The 12,618-nt window shown below is 55.6% G+C and overlaps 1 protein-coding gene across 7 annotated transcripts in view; it reads right to left on the bottom strand.

The window, feature by feature from the left end:
- Positions 1–1,330: 1,330 nt before the first annotated feature.
- Cabin1 (calcineurin binding protein 1) overlaps positions 1,331–12,618 on the bottom strand; it is a 110,507-nt gene continuing 99,219 nt past the window's right edge. For 5 of the 7 annotated variants that reach the window (XM_052164483.1, XM_052164488.1, XM_052164485.1 and 2 more), the window contains 6 exons: positions 11,637–12,314; positions 10,340–10,414; positions 7,676–7,943; positions 3,114–3,278; positions 2,005–2,243; positions 1,331–1,871 (listed from right to left, as the gene is read on the bottom strand). In XM_052164483.1, coding sequence (XP_052020443.1) covers positions 1,728–1,871; positions 2,005–2,243; positions 3,114–3,278; positions 7,676–7,943; positions 10,340–10,414; positions 11,637–12,314 — 1,569 coding nt within the window. In that variant the 3' untranslated portion in view covers positions 1,331–1,727. The remainder of the gene's footprint in view (positions 1,872–2,004; positions 2,244–3,113; positions 3,279–7,675; positions 7,944–10,339; positions 10,415–11,636; positions 12,315–12,618) is intronic. The other 2 variants (XM_052164487.1, XM_052164489.1) reach the window with 2 other exon arrangements.

Genomic DNA, 12,618 nt, shown 5'->3' with positions numbered 1-12,618 from the left:
AAGCCATGTGATCTATGATAGTCCTCTGGTCCTGGGTCTCAGCCAGCCCATTGTTCTTTGGGCCTAGTCCCCTCTAGATAGGACTACCCAGAACTAGTCGGGGCCTCCCATGAGTGTGTGAGGTCACCGTGTCTCCCATGAGTGTGAGGTCACCTGAGGTGGAGTGGGGGCCGAGCTAGTCCTAAGGTAACTCTGTCCCTATTATACCTGCAACTCCATAGGCAGATTTGGTGAGAAGTCACCACCTTGCAGGGGAAAGAAAATCTACTGAGCCACAAGGGGCTCTGGACGGGATCTTGCGTGTGCATGCAGAGATCCTGTGGTGGGAGCAGTCTGTGCTAACGCCACAGGCCCAAGCTTGGGGGATACTCCTTACCGGGAGAGGAATGGGGATGCAGAAAGCAGAGGTATATGGCTGAGTGACTGCTGTCCCCCAGTGTCGTAGCTGACCAGATGGCTGACCGGTGAGGACCCATCCTGGGGTGCCATGTCTCTGATCCATGGCCCTGGATTAGGTCTAGTCAATGGAGTCTTTCTTCTCCACTGAGGGCATGTACCCAGTCCATAGAGGCACGAAGTAGTATGGTCTCGAGACCTGTCTCTATTCTGGTCTAGAGTTTGCAAGGAGAGACAAATGGGGGCTCTGAAGTGCTGTGGGTGACAGTCATGGCAGGCAGGGATGGGGCGCTAGAACTTAGCATCTCCAAGATAAATGGTGTGGAGCCCAGGAAGGGCCACAGCCATGACTTCGTGACTTGTTCCACTGCGATTCAGTTTTAGTGGAGTGTTGTGGCACATGCCTGTAACCTCGCTCAGGATGCTGTGGCAGGGCCTACCCGGCCAATCGAGGCTACATAGCAAGATCTCCTAGGGTTTCAATTTGGTTTCTCCTCAGATATTACATTCTTGTTTTGCTGTGAGTCTGTACACACTACATGTATGCAACACCTGCAAAAGCTAGAAGGAACATTAGATCTCCCAGAACTGGAGTTAAGAGCTGGAGGTGGACTGCCCTGTGTGTGTGTGTGTGTGTGTGTGTGTGTGTGTGTGTGTGTTAGATTCACGGACTGAGCCAACTCTGCAGCCTCTAACTCTTTAACCAGCAGCCCTCATGGGTAGCCTCCCTCCTGGGCTGCTCTTTCCCATGGTGCCCTTCGGCTGATTCCTCCCTGTCACCTAGGCCTTCTCTGTGACTTCCCACTTACAGTACAGGAGCTCTAGGAAACCCAAAGTCCTCTCAGACACAGGTCCATCCTTACCCAGTGGAGTGCAGGGAGCACATCCTGGCACCCAGGAATATCCCTCAGCATAAGTAAGCAAAGAGGCAGAGACCATTTTCCACCTTTATTAGAAAAAGAAGCAACAATGACAAAAAAAGGGTGTGGGGTGAGCTAGGCTCCTGATGTGTCTACCCAGGCCCTGAACTGTGGGCCTGGTCAGCCAGACATGGACTTATAGAGAAAGTCAGTATTTCATTAAAAAAAGAAGTGCCACCCTGCTGCGCAGACCACAACCAGTGCATGCGCCAAGACAGGCCTCACCTTCCTCTGGACCAACACATTGTGTGTGTGTGGATAGCCTGAACCCGGGCAGGACGCTGTAAAGAGGGGGCTGGGCAGGCTTAGGAGACCACAGGACACGATACCTCACATAGGCTTCTGGCCTTGCCCAGGGTCTGGACAGAGGAACCCCGCCCTGCCTTGGCTGCAGGCCTCTGGATGGCCCCTTCATACGTCCATAAAGTCGTCCTCCTCGTCTGTCTCGCTCTCCAGTGAGGACTCCTGGCTGGATGTCTCCAGAACCTCCAGGGCTGGTTGGCACAGGCTCTCCTTCCTCACGTTGGCAGCGGACTGGGCGGACAGGATGGCTGACTGCACACAGAGCAGGACATGGTCAGGAACCTCTTGACATGACCCCAGACTCTCACCCCGGGCCATAGTAACCTGGGCCCTCCCGCTCTCCCCCCTCCTGTGCCCTTACCAGCCCTGCCCAGTGCCCAGTTACCTTGAGCTTCTGCTTCGTCTCCTCCGAGATGCTGCCTTTGGGGGAAAGCAGGGTGGGGGTGGGTGGTGTGACGGTGATCTCAGGAGGGAACTTGGTGGTGGCTGAGGGGATCACCAGCTTTGGCATGTTGGGCAGGAGGCGGGATTTGGCCCTGCTGGACTCAGTTTTGCCTTGATGGCTCTCAGGCGCCTGGGTACTTCCACTGCAGGGGACCTTACTGCTGGTGGCTGTTGAGAGACCTCAGAGTTTGAGTTCCCTTAGTCTGCCTGTCTCTGCTCTGCTAAGAACTCAGGCTCTTCGGCAGGAAGTCAAGAGGGCCCGCACCACGGCTGCTGCCTTTCTGGCCTGCCTAAGGTGACTGCGTCCCAGGCTCCCCTTAAGTCTGTTGCAGACCTTGGAACGCTAGGCTTGCACTTGCAGCGAGGCGCTGCCTGATGCTCTTCTGACATTTCTCAGGGGCTCTGAAGGGTGCCCAGCACCAAAACAACACAAAGCTTGTGTCTTCTGAACTATTCATCCAAGTGGGGTTCCAGGCCAGCCCAGGCACACTCGGCTTGGGATGAGTAAGGGGTCTCCTGGAGGCTGGAGGCAGTCAGGGCCATGGCCGACTGCAGATCTGGAACCTGGCCGCCTCCTGGGCACTGCGTGAACTGGGAGCAGCCCAGCTGTCCTGGCATGGCTCCACATTCTTTCAGCCTCATCTCTTTAAAAGGAGTGGGAGCTTATCCAGAGCCCTGCCTGGTCTTTGTGGGCTGGCGCCATGTTCTCCCTCTTGAGTGGTCTGTGGAGACCTGGCCAAGAGGTCTGGAGGGGCCTAACTGCTAGAGTGACTGGTGGGAATCGGGAGACTGTATCTGCTCTGTCTCAGAGCCCACAGGGACACCCCTGTGACAGGGCAAACTCCTCCCCACACAGTACTGCCCCATGGGCTCTGTAGTACCACAAGCTTAAGAAAGACTGCACCCCAGTACGACTCTTCTGTGGAACTGCAGGCCCTGCTGACGGCAGGCCAGACTCCAGCTGGGCCCAGCCTCACTCCTTCATGTGTTCTGCACTTCCCTGTATACCTGTCACTGCGCATAGCCTGGCCCACTCCCAACTGGCCTTACCTTGGCTGCAGGCGGGCTCAGCTCCTGTCTGGCAAGCAGCCTCTACTGGCCAGAAGTGCTGCTCAATCAGGGGACCTGGGGCAGCCGTTTTCATCTGGTGACTGTGCCGTGGTTCTTGGGGTGGAAAGCTGGTGCCCTCTGTCACTACTGACACCTCTTCTCCCTCTATGGAAACACAGGACAATTATAGGTCATGTTCCCATGCCCCTTCCCCAGTACCCACGTTTCTGTGCCAGGCCTTGCAGGCCCTGACTACGGCCTAGGACCTATAACAGGGGATGTGGCGCTCCATCCCCATAGAAGCCAGGGAAGCACAGGTAGGTTGTCTCAAGAAATGTATCACACCTTAAGTAGACTGTGTGTGTGTGTGTGTGTGCGCGCAAAGCAGGGCCACAGTCAGAGCCTTCCTTGGACTTCATGGGCTGGTGCCACATCCTTCTGTCCTGAATGACAATCTGTGGGAAACCTGGCTAGGAGTCTCGAGGGGCCTGACTGGCCAGAGAGTGAGAGAGACCGTGTTCTAAGCTGCTCACAGGACCAGCTCTTAGACCCGGTAAGGTAGGCCACGGCTGTCAGGAGTGGGCTTCTGTGTGAGGGCACCTATCCCTCCTCTGGCGCACAGAAATGCTGATTACAACAGAGTAAAAACCACCAAAACTGTCAGCTAGGACCAAAGCTGGCAGAGAACAGAGGGTACCACAGCTTCCTGCTGGGCACAAGGCAGGGGCCCGGACTGGCCACGTGTGGCTGGATGCATCTAGGGACAACGGCTGTACCTGCCTTACTAGTTAGGATCTATTCCCACCTCCTTCAAGTGCACTGCGGCCTCGCGGCTCCCTCCAGGAACAGCCTCCGCCTTCCTCCAGCAGGGAAAAGGCAGGGCCTTGAGTGCCATGGGGCTGTACCACCGGAGCCGCCGCCATTGGCCAGGGGCTTCCTCTTTTCTATCTCTTTATTTAAAGAGGGGTTCTGGCTCTGGATCTCAGGATAAAATCTTGAGATTATCCAGTTTCAGCCTCCAGAGGAAGGTATGTCCCACCACACCCAACTTGAAAAGTCCTATCTCAACAGACCAGAGCCACTCCCTCTTTTGTCTTTACAGCCTGGCTGTCTGGGTCACAGACAGACAATGGCTGCAGCGGGGAGAACCTCAGCATTGTCTTGCCTCATTCCCGTTTGCAGGGCAGAAATCCAGACACACACCAAGCAAGCTGCCTTCTCTGGGTGCTGACCCAAGGCCATCCCCACCCGCAGCGGGCAGCACTCCACCCGATATGGCTGGCTGGCTGGCTTAACAGGGGTTTCCTGAGCAGCAGAGGTGGGGTGAGACAGGATGGCCGTGACTAGCTGGAGGCCAGCTTGGACTTGAGTCCCTACTCAAAAAGCCAAAACCAAACAAAACTTCCCAAAGGCACCATCTTTCTGGATGATCTGGATCGACATGGCTGACTTACTTCCCTGAGGTGGGCCAAAGTGCACTCTGCGCAGGACGGTGCGGGCTGTGCTCAGCGTACTGGGTCAGGCGGTTGGCTCGCTCTTCCTCCCTGCAGTAGCAGCCCCGGGTGGCCAAAGACCCCCTTACTTGTTTACTATGCATGATTTTCAACTGTAACAGCAAACACTGCTGGGAATTTAGTTCTTTTTCCAAATACCCAAAATGCAGAAAGATATTAAACAAAACGAAACTGGCCAACTGGTGGTGGCCTTTAATCCCAGCACTCAGGAGGCAGAGGCAGGCAGATCTCTGAGTTTGGGGCCAGCCTGGTCTACAGCATGAATCCAGGACAGCCAGGACTACACAGGCCTGCTTCAGGACCACATGGAGCCCAGGTGTCCTTCCTAGCAGGAAGGGCAGGACTCACTAAGTATGGCTGCCTCTTCCCCCCACTAGGGCTCTGCTGGCCACTCAGGATGCTGTTAGGAAAATATTCCTGCGCTCTGGAGCAGATTTAAAGCCTGGCACCAGGTCTGTGTGGGTTGTCCTGGGACGCTTGGGGCTTGGCTAGACTTCCGCTGAACAAGCTGCTGTTACGGCCCCTCCATACTGTTTGGGGCAATTCCTTTCTACCTGCTGCCCCATTTTCTTCACTTGGCAGCTTCAGGAAAAAGGGACTCTTCTTCATTAAGGTGGTAAAGGCTGGGCACAGGCTGGGTAGGCGCAGCAGGCAGGATGAACTGGGGCAAGATCACCCCACCGGGGGCAGTGTGGGTGGGGAGGCAGAGCCGCCAGGGTCTTTCAGCAGCTGTCCTCTGGGCCCTCCCATGTGCACCTTGGGAGGTGCCGTGTAGGCATGTGTGCTCCCAGGTGGCTCAGTCACATGAAGTCCCACACGTCTGTCATGGGCCTCTGTAAGCAGCAGGCTGTACCATCAACAGACCCAGCCACAGGAGCCTATCACAGCAGGGCCATCTAGGAACTGGTGAGGTGCTCTTTCCGTGAGGGCGTGACTAGTTCCAGAGGTGCAGGATGCATGTACTACAGACATGTCCATTCCAAACTGGTCCCAATATCACCCCAGTGAGCTCTGGTGATCATGGAAAATCCCCACAAACATGCTGCTATGAGTGGAAGGCAGGTTAGTCAGGGGATGGGTGTGCCTGGTCCTCCCTGCCACGCCCAAGCAAGCCCAAGTTCTTGCTAAGGGCTGTCCCTATCCACATTCATTAGAGTGCTACCGTGGAACAAGCACACAGAAGTAGGTACTCCTTCCCAGAGCTAACCTCCAAAAATAAGATCGAAATTGTAGGATTTTGTAGGATTGTTGAAGGCAGCCGGCCGTCCAGCTTTCAAAAGTGTTGTAGCTGCTCACCTGCTGTGCCTCTCAGACAGCGACATCAACAGACAAGGGGAGAGGCCCCATTAAGGAAGAGAGGCTTCCCCACTCAGGAGATCAGCTAATGACTTCAGATCAACAGCACAACTAGGACCAGCCCGCTCAGAACACGAGGCCTGGCGTCCCAGGCCTCCAATTCTCCAAGGTCATGGGGCACACGGACCCAGGGAAGGCGGCTTGGTGGGTGTCATGGCACTGTGGGCATGACAAGCTGAAAGGAGACCAGGTCAATGGATTTGTGAAGAAATGCAGGATGGGATGGAGGTGCACAGGCGGAAACGCTCTTTCTTTCTACCCGGCATATGGGAGGAGGCGCTGGGAACGCTGCGGGAGACTCCGGACCAGCTCCGTGCTGCCAGCCATTGTTAGTCTATGACTTAGACAAGCGGAGAGTAAGACAGCCTGAGCATGGGCCTATGTGACCCACTAAGAGCACTAACTTGCTCAGGCTCCCCTGGCCGCTGTACCGTGGCCTTCTCTGCTAGCATGAGTCCGATCCCTGCGGTGAGTAGACAGAGCTCATCAGGACAGCTGCAGTGGACTTGGAGCTTTGTGCATGCTCCCGAGCCCAAACTGCCAACTGCCCTGTCCCGTGGTCTTCAGAGGTTCCTCTGGAACAAACGGGGAGCGACTGGGTCCCTACCCTGGCACAATCCTCACGGTAACTTGGGGAGAGCATCTGATGAAAACCCCAGTGCCTGCCACTGAGCCTCCGGAAGGAGCTGAGTGGGGCGCTTCCAAGCCAGCCTCCAATCAGGCAGCACGGGCTAGGGGCTAGCTGTCCTACTGTGCAGATGAAATAGGAGACATAGCCAAGAGCCCATGGCTGAGGTGGCAGCTCCCAATGTGGCTGGGAGAACAGGCAAGCCCGAACGGATGGCTCCGGTTTGGGCAGGTGAGCACACAACTCTGGAGCACAGGACATAGACCAGGACGAGAGAGTAAGGTGGAAGACTGGTCTTTGCTGGAGAAGTGAGCTGCTTAGGGAACACCTTTGCTATCTCAGTCTCTGGAGCCTGGCCACTGCACCACAGCCCACAGGAAGCATGGGTGGCCAGAGCCAGGCACAACCAACCACAGCCAGAGGAGCAGCTGCAGCACTGAAGGGCACTGCCTTGCCCATGCCCTCCTATATGCTGACTTGATGCCTTCTTCCTCCTAGGAAGGTTCCAGACCATGTCCTGCCTGTCATGCTGGCCACCCTGTCTGGTGGCTCCTGCTTTTCAGAAGGAATGACTGACTGAGCCAGCCTGTGCACCTCCATCCCATCCTGCATTTCTTCACAAATCCATTGACCTGGCTCTGCCTTCAACTTGTCCTGCCACAGTGGGACACGTCTGGTCCTGGACACTACCTAGGGCCTCGAAGACTGTCAAGGGCAGAGCCATCCACAGCAGCTTGGTCTGTACTGGCTTCCTTTCTACTACTGACAAAGCAAACCTCCCTATTTTGGGGCTCTGCTGGGGCAGCTAGGACAACAGCAAACCCTTCAGCGGTGGTACGTGCTCCCTCTCCTCACCCTTCCACGTGGGGGCAGGACAGGCACCGGGGGCAAGAACCACCAATGCTGCTAGCAACCTTGACCTGACTAGAAGCAAATAGCCCCAGTGTTGCTCTGGGGATGCTGGAGGGCACCCCATATGCTTTTTTGCCAATTTCATAGGGGAAGGAGTTGCGGCATCTGGTAGAGGGGACTTGGCTCTGGAGATGGACTGAGATGGCACTTACCAGGACTCAGAGGGGCCCTGCTTGGGGTAGCATCTGGCCTGTGTGTCCGGGCGAGTCCAGGATCTGTGGACAGGTCTGGGGTAGAGGCTGATGCTGAGGGAGGGCGGGTGATGACAGGAGCCAATACTGGCTTGAGGTGGGAGTCACTGGGCCTCTGGAGAGCATCAGATGCTGTGGGGTCAGGTACCGTGGGGACCACTGTTGCAGGGAAGAAATTCTCTCGGCTGTCCTTGGGGTGCTTGGGGGTAGTGGGTGCATCTCCTGAGGCCTGCGAAGACAAAGGCAAAGTAAGGAAGGTCAATGGGGCACCGCACTGCCCACGGGACACGTCACCTGGACCCTGATGCCAGCATCCTATCTTGCATCATTCTGAACTCTCTGGCACAGCCAACAAAAACTGCACACATTCTACGAGAACACAACTGACAGGCAGCTGAGAGTCCAGCTCCCCCTCTCTCGGAGACATCCACCCATACTAGCAGGGCCTCACTGAAGACCCCTGGCCTGTCTCCCTGTGCTCTCCTCAGTGCCAGCCTGGGAGAAAGCTATTTACTTATGTCTCTATGTACAATGTAGGGCCCAGGCCCAGTCTCGGAGCTGTAGGAATGGTGAACCTGGAGGAGGACTTTCTAGGACCACTAGTGGGCAAGTTCCAAGGAAAAAACTGAACCAGTCTATTCCTGGGGGGGGGAGGGGGGAAGGGCTGGGGGGGGGGAGAAACGTGAGGGGTACCTGTAGGTAGTTTTTCCTACAAGAGGCCAGGCACGTGGGAAGATGTGGACAGTAAAGAGCTTTCTGAGATGCCCAAGCGAAAGGTGGGGCTGTAAGTGGTGCTGAGAGGACCCAGGGCAACCCCAGGGCACACCATCCCAGTGTGGCCTGGGGAGAAGTGGCAGGCCCCAATGACCACCACTTGGCCACTCTTCTACTCTGGCTCTGTAGCCCAGGAAGTGACCAAGGGCCAGGCCTGACACAGTCTGGCAGCAGGAAGTCTGACATGTAGGGAGTCCTACCCTTTGTCTACTCCATTTCTGTACCTGGTTCTTTCAAGGGCCACCAGCAGCAGCCTCTGCCCGTGCACTCCAGTGGTACTTGTATGTGAAGGTCTTGGCTACAAGTACTTCTCCTGGGTTTTCACCTCCTCCTCTAAAGAATGAGACTCTTTTCTGTCCTTAACCACTTGCTAAGAGAGCACCAGTAAAGGCAGGGTGCTTGCTATTTCCTGTATGGGTTTATCACTTAAGTCCCTTCAAAGTTGGATATAAGCTGGGTCCAGAGGTACACACTTGTAATCCCAGCATTCAGAAAGCTGAGGCAGGAGGATTGCCATATGTTACAGACCAGCCTGAACTACATATAAGTAGTTTATTTAGTTACATACAAGAAGTCTGGGGATAGCCAGGCAGTGATGGCATACGCTTTTAATCCTAGTATTTGGGAGGCAGAGGCAGGAGGATTTCTGAGTTTGAGGCCAGCCTGGTCTACAGAGTGAGTTCCAGGACAGCCAGGGCTACACAAAGAAACCCTGTCTCAAAAAAACCAAAAAAGTCTGGGGGCAATAATCAAGTGGTGATGTCTGCTGGCTGGTTGGTCAATCCTGCCAAGGACGCTGATTCTCATCTAGGAGGCTGTCCCCAGCCTGCATGCTCAAAGATGAATCTCTGGGCATCCTTAGATAGAGTCTGGGCAGTGTCGATGCCCTCATGCTCCATTCTACCAGGAGGAAGTCTGTCTGGACCCCTAAGATAGAGGGGCTCCTAGGACAAGGCACCCCCCACACCAGGCCACCCCCAGGAGGAGAAGCTACACCGGCAGTGACGTGGATAATGAGCCCTGACCACTACAAGGCTGTTTTGCCTCTTCTGAAATAAGCAGAAGTCTTGGGAGTGTGGGGCTCTTCACCCTGCTGGGCCCGCCTCCCTTCTCCGAAGACTTGGCAAGATTAAACATGAGCACTACTCCCACCCCTTTGTTTTTGAGACAGGACCTCTCTACATAGACCACACTGGTCTCAGACTCAAGAGATGCCCTTTGCCTCCCGAGTGCCAGGACTAAAGGTGTGCACCACCTCATCTGGTCACCTGGGGTTCTGCCTTACGGCGCCTCCCTTAGCCCATCTCAGGAAGGCCTGGCTCCGTCTCACAGCTGTCCAACTGCCAGCCTCCCCTTCCCTTGGATTCTGGCATCTCCCCTTCCCTATCAGCACCTGGATACCCTGGCTGAGAAGGAGCCCCTGGTGACCCATGTCACTGCCTGCCTGCCTCCAGCCCCATGTTCCTGGCTGCTCTGGTACTCGTTAGCCTGGTTCTGGTATCACTTCTCTACCAGTCACAAAGGTAAGGCCCTTCCTAGCTGAAGCCAACTGGCTAGATGCCGTCCTTCCTACCTATGAAGAAAGCCATTTCATCAGCAAGGCTCCTTAGGTCACACATGTATATCCTAAGTCCTGTCAGACACTGCCATGTCAAGTACCACTTTGGGGTACTGACCTGTTATACAGAAGCTTAGATGCTTCCTGCTCCTCCAGCCTGGGCCCTTGATGACCACAGGAAGCAACTTCAGGGCAGACTTGCTTCTGGGCCAGCAGCCCAGGCTTGGTGAGGGACTGGATTGGCTGGAACATGCTGTGGAGCAGGTAGGGAGTGTGTGCTCAGGATAGCTTACCTGTCTCTGGGTAGCAGCCCCAAGGTGGACCTGACAGAACTTCACAGCCTGCTCCAGTGCAGTCTCCTCGTCCACCTGAACAGAGAGATGTCTGAATTAGGGAACCTGGGCCACAGTGCCTGACCTGCTCCCTTACCTATCTACTATATTAGCCCAGCCCAAGAATGGCACTCCTATATGGACTATCCTCAGTGAGGGCCACGCCCAGCACCCGAGACTGTCTTCCAGGTGGGGATGCAGGCCAAAGGTCCATGTACTAACTGCTTGTGTCAGGACTGGTCCTGGTCAACCCTCGGGCCAATTCTAGTTATTTGCCATGGTCGGTTATTTATGTCCTCAAGGGCTGAGAACTGACAGAGGCCTTGGGCCCCAATGAAACTTTCAAATCCATCTGAGAGCTGGGCGTTGAGGTGCATGCTTTTACTGTCTGCACTAGGGAGTCAGAGGCAGGATTAAGTGTCTCAGGCCAGCCTGAGCCACACAACAAGACTCTATCGGCTCAGCTGCTTCAGTGGCTATCACAGGCTGGGTCTGGTCTACCTTTGGAGCGAGTTGTTGATTCCAGGGGGAGGTGCCTTCTGGAAGCCCAGGTACGATGGGCACGCTACGAGCCTAGCATATATGCCAGTCACAGGGTAATCCTGAACGAGAGGGTATGACTTGAAGAAGATGGCACGCACTGTCAATAAAGACGGGAGCAGGCGCTGTGGAGGAGCACAGCAGCCCCACCCACACTGTTGCTGGGAAGCCATAGGAGAAATGATGCTAGCAAGGGAAGGCGGCTCAAAGGTGCCAGGAAGACCTGAGCACTCATCTGTACTGCTCACCAGTCCTACAGACTTCCTAGGGAGACAAACGGATCTGATGTGAGTGGGGATCAAGCTGAGAAGGGGGTGGGCTTTGGGGGCTTCCATGCTCGGACTCCTCCTAGGTCTGTTCCTTACGCTGGGTACCACAGCACCCCCATTTCATGAAGTGGCTCAGATCCGTCCAGAGGCCCCACAGCCATCAGACAAAGGCTTCCACACTCCTGCGCTGGCCCTGTACCATAGTTTCATCTTCCTTAAAGGATAAACTCACACTGTACGCCTCACTGTTTTCTGTGTTTAAACATACTGCCTGTTCATCAGAGAAAAATCTCAAAAATAGAAAACACAACCCTGACCTTCCTCCCCCAAAAGAAAAAAAAAACTACAAAGTACACAGTGGGCACGATCCCTAACGCCCACTCAGGGTGGGCCCTGGACATGTGGCCTCCAGAAGGAGCCTCCTGGGAACAGAAGGCCCAGCCGCTCACCTGCTTGATGAGCATGTACGTCTCTGACATGATCTTCTCGATGCGGCTCAGGTCATAGGCCATACCCTTCTGGCCCTGCTGCCACACCCGGTAGGCATCTAGCAGGAGTGTCTTGCCAGACTCTGTGTCCTCCAGGAGTTTCCTTTTCCGATTAGGCCTTGGCGGTGCCTCCTCAGAGTGCCCTGCTCCCCTGGCCCCTACAGTAGTGGGAACAGCAGTTGAGGTGGGGGTCACTGGGGATGGTGCCAGCGGAGCGGGCTGTTGTCGGGAGCTAATGCTCAGCTCCTCTAGGGAAAGCTCAGCAGACCGGCTCTCGGGGCCCCGGTCCCTTGGGGGGCGGCCTGGCAACAGCCGTGATGTCTGTTCCAAGTCCGGGTGGCGAACGGCAGCCTCACCGGTATCCATGGGTTCGGTGAGCCCCACCTGGGGACTCTCTTTGTCTTTCAGATCCACACTCTGGTCTGTGTTGTCCCTTGTGTCTGTGGCCACTGGCAATTGGTTGAGAGGGCCCACTTTGCCCCCTGGCTCAGGCCCTGGTCCTGAGCCATCAGCGAGAGGAGGCTTCTTGGGATTTGGGAGGCTTTCCTGGCCATCCTCGGGACTGGCTTTGTGTGAGACATCGGTGGTCATCCTGGCTCCAGAGAGGCCACAGGCCTTGGATCCTGGGTGTTCTAACCCCTACAAGGAAACCAAACAAGTTACTGGTGTTCTGCCTGTATCAGAGCTTCTATGGGTCCCTTTACCCAATGCCATTCTGGCTATGCACATGTGCCAGCTGACAAGACTGGGCCACACTTGTGACAAGTGGGCACTAGCCCAGAGACTTGTTCTCTGTTCCTCAGGCAGGCAGTCCACCCCTAACACAGAACCAGCTGTGGGCAGGTTGGGCAACGGGACTCTTACACCTTGCTTCTGGGATGGCTCGGCCTGGCTTTCCAGGAGCTTTGTGATATGAGCCTTATGGGGAGCTGACATGGAGAGA

Source organism: Apodemus sylvaticus, chromosome 19 (assembly GCF_947179515.1).
Source record: "Apodemus sylvaticus chromosome 19, mApoSyl1.1, whole genome shotgun sequence".
Classification (NCBI taxonomy): Eukaryota; Metazoa; Chordata; class Mammalia; order Rodentia; family Muridae; genus Apodemus; species Apodemus sylvaticus.
This window is presented reverse-complemented; position numbering and strand designations above follow the sequence as displayed.